The sequence below is a fragment of the Myiozetetes cayanensis genome, unplaced genomic scaffold (genome assembly GCF_022539395.1).
Source record: "Myiozetetes cayanensis isolate MyiCay16 unplaced genomic scaffold, myiCay2020 scf13, whole genome shotgun sequence".
In the NCBI taxonomy this organism is placed as follows: Eukaryota; Metazoa; Chordata; class Aves; order Passeriformes; family Tyrannidae; genus Myiozetetes; species Myiozetetes cayanensis.
Window position 1 is genome coordinate 20,280,143 of NW_026086937.1, and position 24,348 is coordinate 20,304,490.

Genomic DNA, 24,348 nt, shown 5'->3' on the forward strand with positions numbered 1-24,348 from the left:
TAAGGAAGAAAGAGCAGCTGATTATTATTGTCAAAAAGTTCAGTGTTTCTCTGTGAAATCTCTGTTTCTTTTGGCTGCAGTTCATTCCACTGAATAAAAACGTTTCTCTTTTGCTAATTCATTTGAACTTCTGGCACTTGCACTGCAGTTCATTGGCCAGCTTTTGGTGGCTGCCCTGCTCTCTGACAGTTCTTATTGTTGGATGGTTCAGGTCATATCATTTCACCCCAGCCAATATTAACGGCTGTGGCTGTTCCCAGTGCTCACCCAGACATCTATCAAATAGATAAGCCCCTAATTCTGTGAATATCTCCTCTCCCAATCAATGGGCTTTGTTCAAACAGGATTATACAGTGAAATGAATAGAAGGAGGTTGTATAGTGAGCAGCTAAAATTAGCACTGAGGGAGTTGCAGAGCCCCACGGGTCAGGAATGAGCCACGGCCCAGCTGGGGACAGCAGACTTGCCCTTCACCTGCCTCCAGGAAAGGACAAGGGCTGAGCATATCTGGGAAACTCTTCATCTTCTCTGAAACCTGCACCTTGGCTCTGCTGCAAAGAGCACACCGTCATACAGCCCTCCAGCAAATGAGAGGATGTGTTTCCAAGTAAATTAGGCAAACAATTTGTTTCCAAGAAAGAGATGAATTACAACTTAATTAAAACAACCTAAGGAGGCTGGAGAAGGAGGGATGAATTCAGAGCAGTCCTAAGGGAGCTCTACAGTCCTTGCTGGTGTCATACATCAGCAGCACAAGAATTTCCATCGGTAATTCCCCGGGGGGGCACAGCTCTGCTCAGGTAGATGGGTTTCACAAACATATACCTTTTTTACCACAGCACACAGAAATCACTCCCTGCAAAGTCAGCTCATCCTTAGAAACAAGAAGGGACAGAGGCTGAGTAGGAAAACAGCAGCAGGCAGCTCCTGGGAGATGGGAAGTGACAGCAGAGGGAATGGGATGTGCCCCCAGCATGGCAGGGAAGGCACCCCCGACCCCCAGCCCAGCAGCCCAGGGGGTGTCTGAGCACACTGTCCGTGCTGGAGGCAGGCAGTGCTCTTGGCACTTACCCTTCAGCAGCGTCCAGTCTTTCAAAGAACTTGTTTACCAACTGCTTTTCAACAGCAAAGAACATCCAATAATTAATAACCCAACTTTATGGCCAAAAAAAAAAAAAAAAAAGGAGTAATAATCAGCTTTCCTTGTTCTGCACTTCTCCAGTGAGGAAAATTTAGAGAACTGTGTTTGTGGAAAAGAAAAGGCTTTCTTTTGGGACCTTCCAGTACCTTCAGGAAGGTACTGGAAGGTCCCAAAAGAAAGCCTTTTCTTTTCCACAAACACAGTTCTTCAGGAAGGTACTGGAAAGAAGGTTGGAGAGGGACAATGGACAAGGGCACAAGTGACAGGACAAGGGGGGAAATGGGTTAAAACTAAAAGAGAGTAGGGTTAGATGGGATATTGGGGAGAAATTCTTCCCTGTGAAGGTGGGAAGGACCTGGCACAGGTTGCTCAGAGATGCCCCATCCCTGTAGGTGTGTAAGGAGAGGTTGGACAGGGCTTGGAGCAACCTGGTCTAGTAGAAGGTGTCCCTGTCCATGCCAGGGGGTGGAACTGGATGAGCTTTCAGGTCCCTTTGAACCAAAACCATTCTGTGACTCTGTGATCTCCTTTAAATCTCACTGCAGCCAAAGGACTCAAACATCACCAGTACATTCTTGCTGCTGGATGCACTTTAAATAAAATCAGCAAGGCTCCCCAGATATCACCTCATATTTCCCTGGGATCCCAAAGCCAGAGCATTAAAATAATGAAATAAAAAATTATGAGAGCAGAACCAGCTTCCTGATGGGAAGGAATAAATCACTGTCTGTGCCTTTCTCTCGTGACTGACCCAGGGCTCAGGTCTGAACAGCAAAGCCTCTGAGTGTGTTCCCAGGAGAGACTCCACCAGCTCCTAATTACATGTGCTAGAAGTGGGTGGTAACTTTACTAGGAGCTGGTAACTGAGCTGTCTGCCCACGGGACTGGAGCAATTTCCATCTCAGTCTCACTTTCTAATGCTGGATTCTGGGAAGAGTGCCTAGTCCTCGAGTGCTTTCTGTTGTATTTGAGCACTGCTGATTTGAATGCTCCCCAGGGTCTGATACTTGGGGAAAAGCCTGTTTTCCTTTCCCATTTCCAGTCCCACAGCCCCACAGCAGCCAGTGTCCAGCTGCTGTTGGCCTTGGACAGGTCAGTAAGGCTGGGTCAGTAAAGGTGCTCCCTCAGGCTTTGATTCCTCTCTGCTTTAGCTCCCTGCCTTATTCCAAAAAAAGTGGTGTTTTCTCATATACATCCTGAGTTGAGAAGAATATACTGAATCCTTTGTGTTTACCCTCCCACTCCCAAACCCAACAGTGCTTTTTGAATGTAGATTACTGTGCTATATTATCTCTGGATTAATTTCTAGATCTGAGGTGGAGCACCAGCCCCACTCCTCAGAAAGCTTCCCTGTTTTCTGTTCTTACCCAGAACACATCAAGTTCTGCTCTGCCTGTTCCAAAGCTCTGCTTGCCTTTGTGTCTGTGAGAAGCACGTAATTTCTCCCTGGATCTGTAAAAGCTCCTTGCTGGGGGTTGTTGAGCTGCCCCTCTCGATTCTGTGCCGTGTTTGGGAAGGGGTTTGTCTCAGTGTGGTCTGTGGGTGGGTTCCACTGACTGGATCTGGTTTTGAAGCCCTTTAGCATGTAATTACTGCTCTGCTTCCATGAATTTCAAGGATGTTTCCTGAGGGTGACCATCAGGTGACACCTCTTTGCAGTGCTCCATCGCCTTTTCCTGTCACAGCTGGGGGAAATACCCTGAGCCAGACACTGTGACACATCCAAACCCTTGTGATTCGGTCCATGCCATGTTCTGATCACCTGTTTTGACTGCTGGGCCGTGGGAGAGGCAAGGACAGTCCTAAGAGAGAGCCTGGAAGCTTTCCAAGCTGGTGATTTCTGTTGCCTGCATCCAGTGCAGATGTTACACCGAGCTGCTGTGACCTTTCTGCTGCTGAGCCCTGGCCCTGCAGAGCCCCCCAAGGGCTGAGCAGCCCTTCCTGCTCCCTGTGCAGCCAAACCAAACTGCCCCTGCAGCCAACACACAGCAGAGAATTTATTGACTGCCTCTGGAATTAGGCAATTCTCCTAATTGTCTTCATTTTCCAGGACTCTGTCATTCTTTCCCTGCACCGCTGGTGGCACAGCTATTTCTGTGAGCTGCTTGGGAAAAAAAAAAAAGCTAAAAATTGAACAGCAAATCAATCCCAGACAAGGACAGATACCTCTGAAAGATAATTGCATTCAGATATCGTGGGGAGCCCTTACAAATCCCTTTCCAGCTTCCAGAGCACTTTTCCCTCTTGTGGCTTTGCTCTGAGGAACCTCTATTAAGCAACAAGACATTGTTAAACAGTGCCAGCAATGAGTAAAAGGACTTCTTTTTTTTGTTTGTTTTCCCATGATTTACTTCCCCAGTGCTCTCCAGCCACACTAAACTCCAAAGCAAGAACTTTTTGCATTATTTCTTTTTATTTCTGAGGGTCAGAATGGTGGGGGTGGCTCTGCTTTGCCCACCTACAAAGCACATTAAAGAGCACGAGGATATCGGTGGGTTCTTTTATTGACTTGTGGGATTTTTTCCCTTTCTTTTGCAGCCTGGGTGTTCATCCCTGTGCCATTTCCCACAATGAACTCGGGGTCTGAACTTGGAAAGTTTCAAGTAAGTGAGGTGGGAGTCAGTAATTGTGAGATTTTTGTCTACACAGAGCTCCTAGACAAGAAAGTCACCCACTATTTTTAATACATTGAACTCATGACACTCAGTATACACATTATGTGTTATTTACACATCCATTTCCATACTTACTCGAAGTCTGTGGTATCACAAATGCACTCAAAACTGTTACATTTCTGCTTCAATATCTCTTTAGTTAAGAAAAAAAAAAAACTTCCCTAAGTAGGATTTATTGTCTGTTTTCAGCGAGGTGGTTGTGAGCACAGTCGTGATCCCCCAAAAATACAGTGCTAGAGTATAGTACACATTTTGTAAAAAAACCTGATTTCTGGGGGTGAATAGTCCTCTGGCAGTTTTGGGATCCCATCCAGCATTTTCAGATTTGGCAAACTGGAGAATACACTTAAAGAGAGACAAAAGAAAAACAGAAACGGAGGTAAAATAACCTTGGGAAATGTTGGGAGCAAAATAGACACTGATAAAAGCAAACAGTGGATTCAAACATATCTAAAATGGATTTGTGTTGTTGGAAATCTTGATTTGCCATTTGTTGCAGAATTCACCTGATAAAGAGCTAATTAGAAATTCTTGGGTTTCACTCTGTTGCACAAGTTTTATATCCTCAGACTCAATAAAGCACCTCAAATATCTGTCTTCCAACACTGGCAGTGAAAGTAATACCAGAATAACACCAAATAATATCAGTATTTAATTGCCTTAAAACTGGCAGGAATGGGAGAAGAAACACAATTAGTAATTATTAAAAAGTGATTTTCTGCTTTTGTTCTCCTGGACCCTTTGATATGGAAATAAAAGATGAAATCCATCATTTTAAATTTACTTTTTGCTTCTATCTGCCTCCCTACCTTTAGAAAGCTCAAGCATCACCATCCCACTGCCAAGGGGATGCCTGGAAGACTAAAGGAAAAACACACTGGAAACTCAGAGAGGTTTTCACTAAACACTTTCTTTTAAACTTCTCCTGTCTTTTATTCCCTTTCCAGGATGAGATGGGAAGGGATTTATCCCACCCTAGACATGCTGTAAAGTTTGTCTTTAAAATATCAACAATGCCTTCTGTAAATGGTCTGTAGTGAGGAAAACCACACAACAACCACACGGATTTCTGGAGAGTGAGACTTAAAATAAATTATCTTCTCCTAAATTCTTTATCTTTGCATTGGAATTTCCATTTGCAGTGTCTGAGGGAGCTCTGTTAAGTCCACACTGAGTGGGGTGTTCAAGGCAGAGCATCTGCCAGGAACGGGAGAGACTCCAGAAAAATCAAATGAAAGGAACTCAATTTTCTCCTGCTTTTGCTCCCATCTTTCAAGACATCCTCCTGATTCCATCTCTGACCTGTAATGTGATTTAGATTCCTTGCAGAACACACGAGGGATGTAATGAGACTGAAGAGAGTTTGAGTAATAGGTAGTTTCTATTAATAAAAGGAAATCTAATTTGTCTGCCCTGCTCACTGTCTCTAAACTTGATCCATGGACTTAGTTCAGTTCCAGAGCTGCCAGTCATGTGATTAGAAAGCCTCCTAGGCAGCTTCTGAATGTCTGGGGGCTTTTATCAGATTCTGGCTCACCTGCCAGAGCATTTTGGATAGTTGAAACCAGGGGAAAACAAAAAGATTCTTCCAGAAAGCTTGTTGCATTTGAGATCCCATTCCTTCTAAACCCTCTCACGAACATTTCTTTGTGTTTATCAGCTTTTGTTGGCTGTTAGACTTACAGTTGTCTGTATCTTTCTTGGAACTCGCAGGGATTCCTCTTGAGAATGAGGGATTCGAGCGGAGTGTGTCTGAAATCTGATATTCCACTTAGTGTCACAATGTTATTTTCAGCCAGAGATAAGTGCTGAATCTGAGGGATCTTTGGCAGCTGTTTGAAGGATCTAAAGTGGTTTTTATTGACATTTAATTCTCTGCATCTGTAAAGCACAAAGTGTATGCCATCAGCATCACATCTGTGACAGAATATACCTGTAAGCCAACACAGGGAGGGATTTTATACACAAGTTTTATATTTGTGCTGTTTCTGCCTACCCATGGGCATCAAGATCAGATCCCTACACTTTAAACTCTCAGCTTTCTTTTTATTGTCCAGTGGATGCATCATTATCCCAGCTGTCAATATTACAGCTCTCCACACACACACAGAGCAACAGCTGGATTGTAAAATACAGTTGTCATGGTCATGCTTGGCCTCTGCTTGGGTTCTGTTCCACCATGGAGGTTCCTTCAGGGTGCAACAGCTTCCTTTTTTTTTGGCACAAATCTCCCTGAACTTCACAAGACTCATTAATTATTCCCCAGGAGTAAAGGGGTCATCATCTGATCTCCCCACTGAGGATTTTCAGCTTGGCATGACATGAACTCAGACTGACAATATACTGACAGATTCTCAATATAATACTCTCCAAAATAACATATTTGGCAGTTTTCAAGAGTAATAGCCCCAGCTATTACCTAAGTAAGTAATAATTTTGATTTCTATGATATTGCATAAGAATAGAAACAGAAATAGGATATTTTGTCTACCTTGGCAACCTTATGGCACTGAGGTCTGTCAGGGAATTGTCCACCAACCAAAGCTTTTCCACCCGAATTAATCTTTGGAGAATCCTCTTGAAGTTTTCCACCTGGTAAAGATCACCCAGGTCCTGGAATGAAAGGTTCAGCTCCTGGGAAGGGAAAAATAAGATAAATCACTCACTTTTTTTCTTTTTTTTTTTTCCTTGCTTTCTAATAACTATTCATTAAATATTTTTAATGCCAGAATTAGTTAAAAGGTGGATCTATTTTATGATGCCCCTCTTATAACAACTGGTAGTGCCAGTTGCCAAAATTCACCTCAGAGCCATAATGATGGACTCTGGAATTCTTTGGAAGGAATGAAAGAAACCATCCTTTAAGCATGAATTTTACTGTCCCACTCTTTGAGTGGGGGGAGCCAGAGTGTGTGCCCTGGGTGCAGAAAGCAGGACTAAGTGGTTGTGGCTTCTTGGTTTGGCTTCTAAACTAAATGGTTTCTAAATGGTTTGGGTTGGAAGAGACCTTAAAGCTCATCCAATTCCAACCCCTGCCATGGGTAGGGACACCTCCCACTCGATCAGGCTGCTCAAATCAAACCCTGTCACAACACGGGATCTTTATCTTTTGGGTCACAACCTAAATAACATTATATTCCAGTCCTTCTTCCCTTGTAAAATCCTCCTGGTTTACAATGTCACGGTGCCAAGCTGAGTTTTAAAAACCTGCTCCCTGCAGGGAGCAGCCCACACATCATTATTTGGCTTATTTACAACTAGAGCACAAAATGTTAATGAGAAAGTTTTACAGCACAGTTTTCCCAGTTCTCTTGCAGCCTCTTTTCCCATTTCTCTGTGTCAGTTACTTGTTTTCTTTTTTTCAAAGGGTGTTCTTCTCTTCTGAAAAACAGCTCCTCTTCTGAGGGCCCTGGTCAGAGAAAAAGATTTACAAGAGTGGCTGTGATGGGGAACTGGCACTGAGTTACCTGCTGAAAGATTATACATGTGGCTGGGAAGAGATCTGTAATGAAGAAATATATATAATATTATAGGTGTGTAGGTTTCCAGGCATCTTAGACATAAATTAATGGGAAGATTTTTCTACCATTTCCTGGCCCATAATTCAACAAGCAATCTGAGGCCCTGATGATTTGGTAGGTGGTTGGTAAATGACAGTTCTTCTACGGGTCAGAATAAAATCAAGCTGTTTCTGAACGGATGTTCTTAAGGATCTGAGCTCTAAAATCCTGTTTCTATGTGCTCTGAGTTGGCCTTTAACTGTTCTGAGAAAGGGAGATGTTTGCAACTTGCGCTGACAACAACTGCAATGGGGTCAATGACTCAAAACCTCACTTGTATTAAGAATGACACACCCTGAACACTTCAATTTTCTTAAGGTTTACTGAAATGTCTAGAGCTATGGACATCTTCAAATTCCTAATGAGAGCAAGGACAGGGTGGAAATTTTCCACTCTTTAGTCCCAAACATGCAAATACTGGATTTTGAAATCCATCTTTCAATGTCTACTCTTGAGTGTGTCTGTAGTTTGTAATGGAGCCAATTCAGCACTGGATTTCCCTCTTGGTTTCTTGTTTGACATAGGGCTACTGCATTCTGAGCAACATTTAAATGCTAATGAACTTTTGAGAGAAGTAATCGACACCATATTAATACTAAATATTTTCAATTTACTGTTCTGGCAAATGTTTCCCATTTTTGCAGTGACAAAGGATAACTTTTTAGTGAGTAAAAAAGCAAATATGTACAGTATGGGATAAAATCCTGCCCTTTTTCAAGAGAATGGCAAACTCCATGATTTCAGGTCATAACATTCAGGCATGTAGGTTTTGAGTAAATAGAGTTAAGGCTCCAATGTGAACGTGTCTTTTTGATGTTCACCTTCTCTCACTCGGGGACAAAGGAGCTGATTTCCTCGAACATCGTGTTCCTCTATGTCACACCAGCCAAGGTACTTGAAGGAGTCGGAAGGAAGCTTAAAAAAAAAGTAAAATAAAGACATGAAAGAATCAGTAAAAGTTCTTCAGCTTCTGACATTGTATTTTCTCATATTTTTGGCCTTCTTGCAGTTGAAATCCCTCCAGTTAGAGCCACGTGCAGAAGCTGGTTAACGCTGTGGGAATTCAAAATTAAGTGTAGTTTGCCACAGCTCCTTCTGCTTTACTTCTACAGATTGACTCAAATATTGGAGAAGCCTTTCCAGGGCTTGTTATCCCCTTGCCCATCACCTCCAGTTTGGTGCACAGTGCTCAGAGGCCGAGTCCAACCCCTTTCCCCACTGACACCACAGCACAGAATCTTATTTATAAATCTGCCCCAGCTTTGGAAGATGAGAGGAGGTGACAGGGTCAGCCCCAAAGCTGAGGAAGAGATTTCTGCCTTAGCTGTTCTTTGTCAGGGCTCTCTTCCATAAACCTGTACTCAGAGTGGTAAAGCCAAACACTCACTGGGGGAGGCAGCCCAGAGTCACAGCTCGGCCGGACGATTCCTCTGCCTTGTGATAAACCCGCTGGAATTGGGGGTGTGTCTCTCAGGATGGAGCAGCAGGATAAGTAGGATTCACAGAATTTTTGATTGCTTGTGGTCAGACCTGAGGAACTGAGAGAGATGTTAAACCAGTAATTGGTTCTGTTCAGAGAAATGCAGATTGGTTTCTAATTCCAGAGAATACTGAGTAGCCCAGGGTAGGACTTGGCCACGTGGTGCTGAGATGAAACCATCGACAATCCCCTCACCTCTCACCTGAGCAGTGTTTACATACATGGAGGCTTTCACAGATGAGTCCAAACATCAGAATGAGGAATTTACATTGACAGTTTGATAGAAAAATGCAGGAGGAAATGAAGGAGTGACCTTGCTCAGCAGTAGTGATGTGTCCCCTTCTGCCCTGTACAGCCCTGCCTTGATGGATCCAGGCTGGAGGAAAAGGATACATCAGTTATTTATTTTAATCCCTTTGTATATGTATTTTAATTTGTTATTTTACTAATATTATATTAGTATATTTATTTTAATCTCTTGAAAATCTCAAGGATCCAGAGAAAAGCTGAACTTTGTTCAACAGAGTCTTCAAATCATAGAATCATCAAGGTTGGAAAAGACCTCCTAGATCACCAAGTCCAACCTTCAATCTGATGTGTTTTTGTGCTTTGCTACTCCATTGCCTAAGAACACTTCCAAAAGCCCATTTTATACACCCTAAATGATGCAGTTCCTCCAACTGTGCTTCAGAGGGGCTGAAGAATTTGCAGACTGGCAGCTTTTGCCATGGAATCCTTGAAAAAATTGATTTAATTGAGTAAGTGTGTGCACACAGCACTGTAATTTGACTTTCACTGTACAGGCTGGCTGAGCTCTTGCCAGAAAGTATCAGCTGTCAGTGAGTATTGTTAGAACAACTCGAGTCGGGAACAGAGATGAAAATGCAGCTTTGAAATGGTTTGGGGAGCAAGGCAAAGAAAGTTTCCTGCTGAGTGTAACAGAGAAATTAAATAGAACATCAGTTAAAAGGTGCAATTACAGGTTATTGAGGAGTCATGTGCTGTTGACCTCACTATGGTTGTGTTGCCTTTTTTAAGCACCAGCAAAGCCCAGTATTCCATCTTGGCTGGCTTTGGCCCAGAAGTGCTCCCAGGCTCTGACACGCTGATCTCCTCCTCCCTTGATGCTTTGTGGTGGTTTTTAATGGGATTAAACCAGCCCAAATAAACCATAGGTGACTTCAGGGGAGCTGAGTGAGCTCAGCATTTGGGAAATTAACAGCTATTTTATGTTTTTCAAAGTCATCTCGAGGCAAACAGAGCATTTTCATGTGTGTGTGTGTGTTCCAGGGCAGCAGGTTCACACACACAGCAGCCCTGTGAAAAGGGGATTTACACTGGGTCAGTATTAAAAAAAAAACCCACAGGAAATAAAAAAGTGCTGGGAATCCTTGTTTAGCCCTATCTTGGTATTTGCTCTGCTTCTGCTTCCTTGTGTGTTAAATGAGGTCACACCAAAGAGATGTGGAGAAGTTCTTTTATATTTAAGAAAAAGGTCTGTTATTTCTCTCAGTTTGGAAGCGATTTTTTAGGAGGCATTCAGATGACTATTTATAACTGCAAGACGTTTCAAAACCTACCTTCCTCTCAGCCAGATACCTCCTCCTCTGCTGAGACAGGAATATACCTCGAAAAGTGGGATGAAACATTTTAGCTCAACCATTTAACGTGGTACCTATTCTGATCTCCTGGCAGAAACCCACTCACAAAACTCTGTATCATGGTAGAAAATGAAAGTCCAGAATCAACTGGCTTCTCCAATCAGGTGGGGAGTGAGATTTCCACGGGAAAGAGTGACAGAAGGAAGCATTTTTCATCTCAAAACTGCCTGAGTTTAACAAGCACCAGCTGGACCCCAACATTCTGTCACAGGACATTTTTCTGGAGGAGCAAGTGCCACACCACTTTTCTCTCCCTTGCTTTGTTTTCCTTCCTATTTTGCTGCAAAACTGATGCAAGAGAAATGGCAGGATGCAATTCCAAGCAATTACAGATCACACAATACATGAAAGGAACAAAATTTCCTGCCTTGATTGTGGGGCCCTTGGGCTGGATATGAATCTCCAATGACACCTCTGGGAGCTGCACACTAGATTATGTCAAGCATTAAGGGGGAAAAAAAATTAGATTCATGATGTCTGTCCAGGCTGAGTCATTTCCTCTCACTTCGCCTGCAGTGAGGAATCGGTGGTTATCATAAATCAGAGACCTAAATTCTTATGAGAGAAGAATTAATTTCACTAATGGAAACCCTCTGTGGCAACAGCATTCCTCCAGTCCCTCTCCTTTTGGGGTGGGGGAGCAGTACCTGTGATGTGTTTTGAGTAGAGATGCTTGACTATATTTTAAGAATTTTATAAAAGAAGACTTGAAAGGAAACCTAAAATGATAATGGGGTAAAAAAAATCCTGTGTGTGACCAACTTCTAATTTCTGAGGGTGGCCCTCAATGTAGTTCCTACCACAGCTACAGCTTTGCCACTGGTATCAAAGCCAGGTACAAAATTTCAGAGCCCTCCAGTCAAAATCAAACATCTAAACCCTCCACCTGCCTCAAGTATGATTTACCCTCCCCTAACTGCAGTTGCCAGGCTGGAAATTCAGGCTTAGAAAATTTTTTGCCTCTCTCTCAAGTCGGTGGAGATGAGTGGGAACGTCCAGATATTCATTTACTCAACCCAGCCTCGATGCTTTTTATTTTCAGCTGGAATGACTCACCATCCACAGGATCCCACAGGCTTCCCTGAGAGCAGGCACAGCTCCAGGGCATCTAAAGTTTGATGAGGAGGATCCCACCTGAAGTGCCTACAGGATGTTTTGAAATAGAAGGACCTCTGACCCCTTCAAAAAAGCTCAGGGGAAATTTCTGTTCCAAGCAGCAGCATTGAAATGCATAAAATATATAAACCAGCCACTCCAACTAAATAATTAAACAAAAAAAACCAAAAAATTGTTACTAAACAGGCCCTAAGCAGCACCTTGAAGTCTGGAGCTGACTGGAGGTGAGTGAAAAGTGCTCATGACTAACCCCATGTGTTTTCTGTATTCTCCTCAGGGCAAGTCCCAGTGGGGAATTAAGGGGCTGAAATGTTTTGCAAACTGGCAGGAGCGAGGGCAGAACAGCTACTGCATTTTTCAGCACATGACTGATGAGATATGAGGCCGTGTCTTGGCAAATCATGCCTTGCCACAGAGCTCCCTGATCCAAGTCCCACTTTATCAAGCCATCACTGTCAGTCGTGAGACCATGAAATGCTTCTCCTCCCACTGACCACGTTTTTACAGACTCCAAAACGCTCTAAGTTTCCTTAATGCAGTGCAAGTGCATTTGAGCCCAGCTGACTTTGTGGGTAAAATACATTAAAAGCCCATGAAATGCTTTGAAGAGCTATAGCTGAGCTGCTTCTGAAACTACACCGGGGAAAGACATTCTGAGGGAAAAACTGAGGGAAAAATCCCTCCTGTGTATCTTTTAGACATTCAGCTGCTAAGAAAAGACTGTCAGTCAAAAGACTCCTTTCTCCTGATAAAGTGGTAGCCTCGATAAACAAACATCTGAGACTCCCCAGCACAGGTCCAGCTTTGCCTGGCAGAAAATAGAAAGCTCAGTGGAAGAGGAGGAGAGATAAAGAAGGTTGTAAATCAACTCTTGCAGTTGGGATTTGAAAAGCTTTTAGTCCCAGTGTTTTCAGCAGTTTTGGGGTCTGGTCCAGCTTTCCACAGTCTTATTCCCAGCTGCTTTTCATGAATCAGCAGCCTCGAGCAGGTTTAACTTTCACTGAACGGTGTCTACTTTCCCCATAGACCTCAAATGCTCTTGGTAAAAGATCTGGGAACGAACAGTAGGGCTGTTCCTACTGACTCTTCACATATCCAGAGTCAGAATTCCTATGGTGCTCCCTACAGCTTCACATCCCACCAAATCCCAGGCCATATCTGATGGGAAGGTCCCTGCTCCCAGGAGGTTGATCCCAGTGAAGTCTGGTCACGTTGGTAGGTGCTCCAAGTTCTTTCAGCCCTGCTACAGTGGAAGTGAAAAACGTGGACCATTCTAAAGGAACCAAACCAAACATGTTTTAAGATCATCTTTCAGAAAAGGAAAAAGAAAACCAAACCTCAGAAACTAAGAAAAGGGTGATACACCCCATTATTTATGCTGTCCCAGTCAGTGGCACAAGCCAAGGTCCATCCACATAAATGAACTGCAGGGTTAACTTACACACACAAATCCTGGAGGTATTTAAAAGACATCAAACTCACAATTTGGGCTGTCCTTAGTTCCAAATGCACCCAATTTACTGCTCAGGAGCAGCTTTGCTTGTATGCAAACATTTATTATGGGAACTCTCTGAACCTAGAATAGTTGAGGATGTGGACACAGTGTTTCCATACTCTATTACCTTTCCATTACTTTTATAGGAGTTTTATGAGACATTACACAACATTTTGAAGCAGCTCTTTTGAGCATAATTTAGTGACAAACACACCTGTAAGTTATGGCTGTAATACACCCTTGCTGTTAGCTCTAGCATCAATTATCTCGCTTTATGCATCATAAAATTGCCCCCCACAAGACATAATTAACATAATTAGGTCCTATCACCGTAATTATACATACTTAGAATATTAACTAAGATTTTCTTGGTGGGTACAAACTCCACATCTCAATCCATGTGCCTTTCACACATTTTTACAACAAATCAGACGTTTCTGATGGGACGGCTTTTGCCTTTCAGCAAAAACACGGCACCGAGAAATAAAAAAAAAATCCCCTGTTTGGATTCCTGCTTTTGCTGCACAACAATATCTCCATTAGCAATACAGGCTGGTACATTTTAAAAAGACACTCAATCCTGTAACATTATCTTTGTTGTCAAAGCATGTCAAGCTGTGCAATGACTACAGGAACGGCTCTCCTTTCACCCTCCTACCTTTCAGACATGTCTCGCTGCTGCACAAAGTCCTCACATCTCGCACAGGGCTATTTGTCTACAGTCAAAGCTTATCTTCCCATCTCTGCCCCTGCATGGGGAGGGAGTTCCACAGCCTCTGGAGAGGGGGAACCTGCAAGGATCCAGGCTGGGGCTGGGTGGATTCACTGTCTCCAAGGAAACGCTGTCACCTCGCAACGCAGTCACGTTAGGAGCTATTGTTACCAATCTCTTAAGTACATCAAACAAATTCCTGGGCTGGTGGAGCTGGTATCAATGAACTGTCTTTCCAGAAGGTGCCTAAAGATAGGTTGGTGATACCTGTAGCAAGATACGTGATCATCCGGACGAATCTCTGATCTGCTCGCTCCGGAGGCTTCACTTTCCTGAATCGCTTTCACAGTTTTGCCCACTTGAAGTTAATATTTTCTTTGCCTCAAAGACTTCCTGCTTCATTAATGGCTTGTTAAATGCCTTATTCATTTATCAAAGACACTTTGGATGAAAAGAAACTACTTAAAGAGCCTCATGTTTTATGTAACGTCCATGAAAGTTCTTCATGGGCTCCTCTTCACTCTGTTGAGGGTTCTTGCCTTGTTTGAACGTGCTCAGCCATTTTAGAAACAACCTCCCAGGCTTCTTTCTTCGAGTTTGCAGCTGAGAATGAGAACAAGAGACTCTTCTCTTGGTGGGAACCAACAGGTCAGTTTTGTGTCTGTTTTTATGTAATATTTTTCTTAACACATTAAAGCTGTAGGTTTTGAGAGCCGGCCCAGTGAAGCTATTCCCTTGAAAACGTGTTTGATATGATGTTTGTTTGGCTCACCCAGACAAAGTGCAGGTGCTGGCAGGGTGCCACTGATGGAATTGCAGCCCAGGGTTGTTCTGGGCACTGGTTAGCTCCTGCTGAAGTTTACAGATGGCTTTTAAACTCCACCAGTTGTTACAGGAACCAGGTTTTGGTGTAAGGTTATAATGGAGCACTCAATCACACCCTATTGATCGGCATCTCCCACACCACGGGCACAGCTCCTGCCTCACTCGAGCTCCTGGGCTCAGCACTGAAAGAAGAGGAATAAATAAGTTAAAATCAATGTGGAAAAAAGTACACAATCCGCTCTGCCTGGGGATATTCATCTGGAAATACCATATAGTCAAACCCTTGATGGTTCTGACTTCCTACCTTTCAATTTCTCCACAGGAGAATTATTCCTTATTCTCCCTTTCCCCTCATATTTCCCTTTTCTTTTCTTCTTGCTTGATCAATAAAAGGTTTTTCTGGGTAGAAAGGCATGTGCTTTCCCCAACAGTGACTGGAGGCTCCAAAACATTGCCTTAGAAATTCTGCTGGCAAACTTCGCCGTGCCGGGAAAGTAGAGGAGAAATAATGGTTATTAGAAAATTTCAGCTCCTGTGCAAAGGTATTTTGCGGTTCCAAATGTTGAATTGACAGATGGTTATGTGAAACTTAACAAAGTAGTCATTCCACACAGGTTGCATTAAAATTTTATGTGGTAAGAGCTGAGTTTATTACAGGGTGGGCAGAGAATGGAGTATTAGGGATTCATCAGGTCACTTGAACGTATCCTTTCTCTGCCTGCTAAGAATAAAAAAAAATTAATATCTAAATCAAACAAGACTGTAATTCGGGGCCTTTCTACTTACCATTTGTCCTGTCTGCACAAAATGAAAGGAATTGGTCCCCATCACAGCCTAATGGGCTTCAGATCTTCTATGGCAAATGCAATCCTCATAAAGCCCATGAAAAATTATCTCTGTGCTATTGCAGGGAAATGACATATTTTACATGGTGGAGGCCTTTCCATTACAAACACTATTTTTCAGATCTTTACAACCTGCCCATAAAAATGTGCTTCTGACAAGAAATTCAGCAGCCTGCCCCAGCTCTGCAGGGAGAGTTTTTTCCCACTTTATCCAATTCTGACCAGTAATTTTGTCTCTGAAACGGCTGAGCAGGGCGAGTGCAGGGTGGGCATCAGTCTCAACCACGTGTCTGTCACATCTGCATTCGATCAGATGCTTCCCTGGCTGTCCTACAGGTGCATGAAATATGTATGCACTGGCCAGAACAGGGCTCATCCTGAGGGCTGACTAATGACAGAAACAATCCCAATTATTCTGGCTGCTGTAGGCCACAGGAGGCCCTGTTGGTCTGGGCACCGCAGAAAGCCAGGAAAGCAGAGTTTGCTCCAGAGAGTTTGGGCTTTAATTGAACAGAGCAGACAGACAAAGAGCAGGAAGAAAGGAAATAATGTTATCCCTGCCTCCTTTTCTGCAGAAATAACTGAAATGCTCAGACCATGAAATCCTGGCACTGTGGTAATAGGCAGCAGAAATCGTGTTCCTGTGAGCAGGGTCAGCAGTCACAGAGCATTCACAGGGCCTGACATCGCTGAGACCAGGCTAGAGGAACAGTCTGGCTTTGAAGTCTGCATTTAAACAGCTGAGTTTCTCTGAGCTGACATTTCGTTAATCATCATTAAAGAACACTTAAAAATCATTTCTGTGTGATAACATTTTTCTCATTCGGGGATGCAGCAGCTTGCAAACATTAGTTTGTTGGTGCAACTTCATGTTCTTTGCGTAAAATACTTAATTTACTTAGGTGATATCAAACTATTAAGCAAAATCAGATCTAAAAACTTCACATTTTAGCAGCAGCAGCAAATTAATTTCTCTGCTGATCTTACCTGGTTTGACCATATCCAGCAATCCATGGTATTGGAGTTGGATGAATCAGTTAGAGGGAGAATTTCTTTGACTGTTTCTTTAGTACAATCTGCATTGACAGTCCCAGGAAGCACTGGAAAAGGAACACAGTGTTAAATGCACAGATGCTCATCTGTGCCTGGGCAGAGAAGCAGGCACAACTCACACAAACCAACTGGACATTTTGCTGAGTTACCCAGGCAACACATCTCTTTTTGTCCTGCTCATTCAGGATTCCACTCAACCCTTCAACTCCCACTGGTAGGACTTGGAGAGCATTCCCAGGGAAAAGCCAAGTACAACAGGATAAAGCCTCAGAGAGAAGGAGAGCAGAGTTAGTGAAACTTTTCATCAGGGTCACCAGACAAAAAGGAATCAACAACAAGCCACATAAATTATTGAAGTGAAAACTATATATGTCTGGTTTTCTGAGGTGTGACAAACCCAGGGATTCCAAGAGGGTTGGAGGGGCTGTAACCAAGCAACAAGTATTGAAATTTGGTTCTCTCTTCTGGAAAAACAACGGGCTTGCAAGTCATAGTGACAACGTCTGGCACTGAAAATCGAGCCTTTCCCTGATTTTATAGTCTTTGGCTCAAGCCATAAGAGGAGATGTTTATGGAATGGAGAAGGGAACTTTTATTTCAGTATCAAATCTGGATTTTCTAACCAAATGTAGGTCAGCCATTTCTGGGGGATCTGGATTTTATCTCACACTACGGAAAGATCACATATAAGCGACGTTTGGAGATATTTTTTGTTTTAAAGTTTCTTTCCAAAAAACATTGGGCATAGCTTCCCTTTTCTTACATTTGGCAACTTGAAAGAGAAAGCCTAATCATACCCCAAGTATTCTATACCTCACTGAGATATATTTTCCCTTTTACCTTCAAACAGGGCTTTTTATATTGAATGAATTTATTGCATCCTGATGCACAGATGCCCATAGGAAGGTCATGCTTAACCTCATACCCTCACAAGTAACGCCAGTGAATTCAGCTGGAGCAGAATCCAACTCGTATGTGCATGTGGAAAAATCCCAAAGGTACCTGCCAGGTGTCTGCCAGACTTCTCCCAGGAGATTGAGCTGAGTGTTGCTTCACACAAGTGATGGTTTAGAGCTCACTGAAGGGGATAGACAAAGCCCCATCCATTTTAATGAGTTTGCTGTCAGTCCCCACTTGGCCAGGTGCCATTTCTGTCTAACCCTCAAAATTTAAAACACCTCACCCAAAGCTGCCAAAACAAACAGGAGCAGGCATTTGATGGAGAACTCTGCTGTGGGGTCAGTCTCATTTCCTCCCTCCACGTCCTTATTATGGATCTCATCTTTCATCTTTTCACGACTTAATTGTTAGCAATTCCCAGTAGAATACAACATTCATTAAGCACTTCCTAATTTATCAAACATGGGTTTCATCAGGTAATTTTAATCATATGAAAATCATTCTGAATTCATTTTGATGTACAATTTCCTGTTGAAGCCTTGTGAGCCTCCTTTTCCCCTGTGCTGCTGGAAGCAGCATCTCTGGTTATTCTCCTCTCTAACTTCCATCATTGCAGATGCCACAATATTTCCATAATTTTTTGCATTTATTTATGAAGCTGCTGCCAACTGCTGCAGAGTTATGTTTCCTCTTTTTGTGGAGAATTGATGACCTGAATTACATTGAAAAAATTGTTTCACTTCATCCATCAAAACCCTCACTTCCCGAAACTCAGACCTTGCAAATATGGGAATACTTGGGAGTCACCAGAGCACTTCTTTATTAAAGTGACTTTACCAAGTTGCCATATGTCAGATATTTGAGAGAAATAAGCATAATCTCTCTAAGTATGGAACAGGAAAACTACTCCATTGCTGGGCCAAGGTGGTAAGAATGACCCAGCTCTCAATAAGCTAAGAAAGGAGGGAAAGAACATGGAAAAGCAATGCAGTTGAATGATAAACATAATTCAGTTGTTTAAAATTCAGAGATGCCTGTCCCCATTCCAATCAAAGAAGGAACTGAGAGCCTTGAACGTGTATTTACAGGCAGAACTTGTTCCTGACACGTCTGATTTTTTTTTGTCCCTATTCTTTCCCTGACTCTTATTGCCAAAAAAAATTAGGTTCAAATGAATGCCTTGTTATTCACTGTCTGCAAGGATAATAAAGATGTTCTCTGGCTGAGAGCAGAAAGCAGGGCCTCCTGTGATCATGGGGAAAAGAAGAGAGAAGCATTATGAGAAGAATCAACTGTTTTTATTAAAGGTGCTGTGTTCATGCAGCTTTTGTCAGGAAATCCAAATAATTTGCTCCCACTTGCTCTCATTTGGAAAAAATGGCAGCCTCGTGTTACATAAAAGAAGGAGAAGGAGCCTCGTTTCTCTCCAGTGCTTCTTTTATAGGAAGGAGACAGACACACTGTGGCTGTCCACAATTCCTGCCTGGAAAGTTGGGAACAGGCACAGCCTGCCAAGAGGAATTAAATGTAATGAAAATGTTTCTGCTCAAAGTCAGAGACTGCATTTGCTGCATCACAGCCTGGGTGTTCTGAGGGCTACAAGATATTCTCTTTCCAGCAGTCCTGGGGGCCCTGAAGGCTTCTTGGGACTGATTTCCCATCGCTTTGTCCCTCAGCTGAGGATTTGGACCTGATGTTTGGCCTCACCAAACGGGGATTTCTGAGCAACAGGCATTTTGTATTCACAAGGCACAGCTATAAATACCTATTTTAAGTCAGGTCTCCTGACCTCAGTAGAGGAGGGATTCTGGACTCACAAGAAGACCTCAAAGTATCTCCACAGGGATGATTTACCTTCCCCTTTCTCTGTCTTTGCACCCAAGTTCTGGCACTGCAGGACCCCAAAGGTGCTGTTGGGACGTCCCAGAGCCCGTGTTTGTAATTCCTGGTGTGGGCAGTGCTCCATCCACATGAATTAGTCCTTCCTGCCACGGGATCACTGTCAATCAGGGCCCAGGGAAGGTGATCCACTGGCTGCAAATGGAATGACTTCATCCAGTGCCTCGCTCTGCTTTAACTGTTTTCATCCAAAATCCCCTCTGCAGACAAAGCTGGATTTTTTCAGAGGGTCATTGCCCACCTCACGCTTTTGCTTTAACAGGGATGAGGTGATAGAAGCAGCAGCTTTTCTTTCAGGAAAAAAAAAAAAAATTAAACCCTATACTATTCAGATCCATCCTGATCTTTGGACTTCAAGGAGGTCCTAAGTCCAGTGCTGGCCTGAAGGGGTTATGAAGATGCTGTTAAACTGCTTTATGTCACTGTGTTCTCCAGTCACAGACCTGCCAGGCCCCTGAGTAAAAACATCAACCATACCACCTTTCAGGTGCTCCCCTTTGCTGCCAGCTCCATGTTGTATTTCAGCGGCTGGGAAATGAGAATTTTCTTTTCTCCTTGCCTTGCACTGGGAGAAGAAGAGAGCCCTGTTTTCAGCAGGAAACCTGCTGATGTTGCCTCTTCAGGCAAACAAAACTTACTGAAAAGCAACAAGGTGTAACTCTCTTGACTGAGGCAGAATATTTCCTGCTGATGCCTGCTCTTTAATGTCTTCCTTCCAACCTCATATTTTTTTTGCAGTTGAGCTGTGAGACACGAGCAGCTGAGCTTCAGTGGTGCTCCTCCTCATTTTGCATGCTGCCTTGGCTGTTTTGGAGAGCTGCTGAATACAAAATGAAGCTGCAAGAGTGTGTTTGCTCTACAGGCAGCAAGGCATGAAGCACTCCTCTCTCCAGCTGTGGAGTACAGCCAGAATCTTGCTCACAGTGTCGTTGGAGATGTGACTCAGTGTGTGTGACATTTAGTATTCCATTGTGTGACAGCAGATGATTAATGCTCGCAGCAAAACACGAGCCGGTTTAAATAAACAAAATTAAATGTATTTCTCTGATTATAGAAATCATGTGTTATATCTCTGAGGGAACATCAGCTGCTGCTCCCAAATGCTTCAGATCTGTTGGCTTGTTTTGGAATGCTTTGATTGTTCAGTGGATTTTCCTGCCGCATAAATCCATTGGCACTCTGGCCCAACGAGGCCAGTCAGGGATTTGGCCTGGAGTGTGGGACACAGCAGGCTGCTGCACATCAGCCTCAGTCTTGTTTCATGGTCAGCAATTTACAGCATCAGATTGTTCCAGCCCAGCCTTAGAGAGGCATCACGAGATATAAAAGGACAGGACCTCAGCCCGGTGCCAAACCAGTGGGATTCTCCCAAGCCTGTCCCAAGGGCACCAGACCAACTGGATCTGCTGGTCACCCACCAGGAGGGTTGTCCTTTCTGTTCCAGCAGTGCTGCTTCCTGAGGAATGAGTCGCTTGGGATACAGCCCAGTGTGTGGAGCAGAGCCCAGTTCCGAGTCTGGTGCATGTTCTGAGATCGGGAACAGGAGTAAATACTGATTTTATACCTCTCTACCAACTGTGTTGGGCAAAAAACAAGTCTTAACTGCTGTGTTAGAGCAAGGTTAGGGAGTGTTAGAGCAGCTGAAGGCACCAGCAGCATTATTGCCATGACACACAAAAGCACAACACTGTCACAGAGACCCCTTAGTTTATCAGATTGTCTTCAGGTGTGTGTGCTCAGTGTGAACACACCTGCAAAATTAATAATCCCCAAGCTCTGTTAAAAAAAAAAAAAAGGCCTTGTACAGAAACTCTCTAAAAAATAAGCAGGGCTTTGCAGCACTGAAGGAGATGGAAATGTAAAACACCCTTTCCACTTGAAACCCCTTCTCTGTGGAGCCATCAGGATGCATTTCCTGGGGAAAGAGCAAAGACTTTGATCTGCCTTTTCCTTGAATGCTGTTCAGATTATCGTGCTTGCCATGAAGGGTGCAAAATGGGCTGCCAGCTGGTTAATGGCCCTTCTGAAAAACAGCCTTCTCTGTTGCTTTTTGGAAGCCACTTGTCATGGAACTATCATAACATAATCTCTGTGCTCTCGTCGTCCACGGGAGGGAGCGTATTTTGAGCAGGTGTTATCGAGGCTAAGAGAGCCTGAATTAACTCATCTTGAAGATACTTCTTACTGCACTGCCAATAAATCTGCTGGAGAGTTGTTCCATCTACAAAACGCATACCAAGTGATACAGAAGCAGCAGATCAGGGATGAGTTCTGCCAGCTCCTCCTGTGGGGGTCGTGGCTCCTCTTCAGGGCGAGCTTTGCCACTGCCCCTCGTGTTAAACTCTGCTATCCCTTGATTTCCCCAGGGCTCCCTGCCTTCATCTGTCTCCTCCTATTAGCTTTGTGAATCCCCTGGGCAGCGGTTGGAGGCACAGGAATTTGCTGCCATCGCTTTCAGGAGGCTGGAATTCATCATTTAACTCCAGGGACTGAGGGAAAGGAGCTTAGCCAAGCTGCTGACTGAGAAAGGGAGGGGGCAAACAACCTTTTTAGTCCCTTACAGGCATCCTGCACCCAGGAAAAGTCCTGCAGCCTCTAAACCAAGAGGCACAGAGTGGCTTCATTATTTTGTACTGCATTATCTGATGGTTTCCTGCAGCAATAGGTTAGGTTTTCCTTACTTACAAGAGTAAAATAATAACAGGATTTGTGACTCTTGTAGTATATCTACATTTAATGAGTGCATGTGCATACACACCAAATACAACTTTACAAATTCTCCATCTTGCATGCTTATAGTCCTCACCTTTTTTTGTAGAAACACTGGGATTAGAAACCCATTTAATATTTTCAGGTAAGTGTCCTCAAGTAATTTTTGCAAAGGGGGCAAAAATTGAGTTCTTACTAATCACACAAATTGCCACCCAGTTCTTTGAACTCAAGCTTCAGGGCATAGCCTGAGAGAAACCTCTCATGGTCCAAAACTGACTGCAACAAATGGCAATCCTTTGATGATGGACTGCACAGGGATTTGGAACAGGCTCCAGGTGACTCTGACTAAATTTAGCTTCTTCTGATGATGCTTTTTGCTATGGGTGTTTTGGACATTTCATGATTGTTGGCTTGATTTAAACATTTAAGGTTATGGAATTAGACACCCCCAATTTCTGCTCTGCCTACCTTGATGTATCATCAGTGAAGAGGAAGAGCTGGTACCATGCTCAGCTTTTGTAAGGGCTTGATCCAAAGCTGTTTTACTCCTGATTCCAAGCTCTGTGTCCCACACATTATGAGTCAAAAGCTCAGTAATTAAGAGGTCACCTCCTCGGAACACTTTGTTCCATGTGTGTATACACACTCAACTTGGAATGGCACTGGAAAATAAATGAATTAAAATCACCCAAGGTTAGCCTGTTCAGCTTGCAACCCATGAAACTGCAGCAGGAAGACTAGTTCTGAAATACTGGGATGATTCACAAATAACTTCTGATCAAAAAGCTGATGTGGGAGCCTCAAATAAACAGGCTTTTTGTGTCACACTGCTGGTGACCAGTGAGATTTGACATTGCCCAGACCATGATCCTTACAGGTTCCAGGGCAAGATGGATTTCTTGATGTCTTTTATTTCTTATCATGTTCTGACATATTTTATTCACTCTGCTCAGGCAATGCTATCACAGTTACCACCTGCAGGGACTCCAGCTTGGGTTTAAAACACAACTCTTAACAAACACCTGTAAATAGAGCAAAAATATTAAACTGGGTCTAAACTCTTTTGGAAGTAGAATACTTGAAGGAATGACTGAAGCTCATCTTTTTCCAAGGACAATTCCAATCCCTTAACGAGAACACTAAAGATGTGATTTAGACACAATCCAGATTTCCCCAATATGTTTTTTCCTCCCTTCCTTAAAAGCACTTCTACACAAACACAGAACTGTTTTTCTGTAGGAATTTTCCAGCAGTTTCTCCAAAAGATCTCTTTTCCATAGGGAAGATGTGTGTTTATGAGAGAAAGACAGTAAACCAACTCGTGATCAGTAGAGCACAGGTCACATCCAAACCACCATTCCTGTTGTGATTCAGTGGGGCTGAAAAGATAAAAACTCAGGCAGTGGGTTAAATTCCTGAGCTGCAGGAACAATTTCAATTCTTTCCTGGTCCTGGTAGACCTAAAATTTTACAAGCACTATCCGTGTCTTGGATAATACATTGATCTTTCCCACCTTTCTCCATTATCTGATATCCTTCATTACCTCACAGCCCTGACTGTTGTACTGTGCTATTGTCTATAAACTTCAATTTCAACTGCATTTTTGTACATTACTTTTGTCTACCTTTTTATTCAGTTTGCCTTACTGCCTAAACAACTGACCCATGACTGGTTTCTAACTAGTGCTGTAAAATGAACAATATTCCTGAGGATGTGCTTGCAAGGCAGTGTGATGGGAAAAGAATGCCATTTGAGGGTCCTGGAAGAGGGGGGTGGTAGATACATGGTGTTAATGAGTTACAAAGTACCAACTGCGTGCACTGAGAATGGTTCCTCATGTGTCACTTTGTTTTCCAGCCCTCACCCAGTGCCAGCTGGAAGCCAAAGAACCGGTGAACCAGTGACCAGAGGTCCCAGTGAGGAGCTGGAGTCTCCCTCCTGTCTGGACCCCTGTGACTGTGGCAGCTTGAGCCAAACCCCTTGGAGACCACAGACAGTTTTACAAACGAAATTAATTCTACAGTTTCTCATCAGTTGTGCCAGTCAGAGTAGCTCACAAGGGAAGTCAACTCAGTTCTTGTCTGAGTTACCAAGGTACTGTTTTCCTCCTCCCTGGCACTGGGTTTGGGGGGTAACTCATCCATCTCTTTCTAATCCATGAATTTCCATTTTCCACTGCAGGGCCAAAAGCAAAGATTGCCCAATTCAAGGGACAGGGACAACTCAAGAACGAGCTTGTAAACTGCACTTTTGGAGTAGGCCTTGTTGCCACT

At 43.4% G+C, this 24,348-nt stretch overlaps 1 protein-coding gene across 7 annotated transcripts; it reads right to left on the reverse strand.

The window, feature by feature from the left end:
• Nucleotides 1-3,571: 3,571 nt before the first annotated feature.
• LOC126636390 (protein tilB homolog) lies at nucleotides 3,572-20,046 on the reverse strand. Of its 7 annotated transcripts, XM_050308512.1 has the most exons (11): nucleotides 19,229-19,374; nucleotides 16,713-16,829; nucleotides 16,498-16,610; nucleotides 14,970-15,141; nucleotides 13,787-14,847; nucleotides 8,764-8,914; nucleotides 8,198-8,291; nucleotides 7,107-7,225; nucleotides 6,308-6,450; nucleotides 5,500-5,697; nucleotides 3,572-4,161 (listed from the first exon to the last, which is right to left on the reverse strand). In XM_050308512.1, the coding sequence occupies exons 5-11, from the start codon at nucleotides 13,795-13,797 to the stop codon at nucleotides 4,050-4,052; spliced, it is 828 nt and encodes a 275-aa protein (XP_050164469.1). In that variant the 5' UTR covers nucleotides 13,798-14,847; nucleotides 14,970-15,141; nucleotides 16,498-16,610; nucleotides 16,713-16,829; nucleotides 19,229-19,374; the 3' UTR covers nucleotides 3,572-4,049. The 7 variants fall into 7 exon arrangements, with proteins under 7 accessions (XP_050164469.1, XP_050164471.1, XP_050164470.1 ...); XM_050308514.1 differs by lacking the exons at nucleotides 14,970-15,141; nucleotides 19,229-19,374 and adding an exon at nucleotides 20,001-20,046; XM_050308513.1 differs by lacking the exon at nucleotides 14,970-15,141 and having other exon boundaries at nucleotides 19,318-19,378.
• Nucleotides 20,047-24,348: the final 4,302 nt, after the last annotated feature.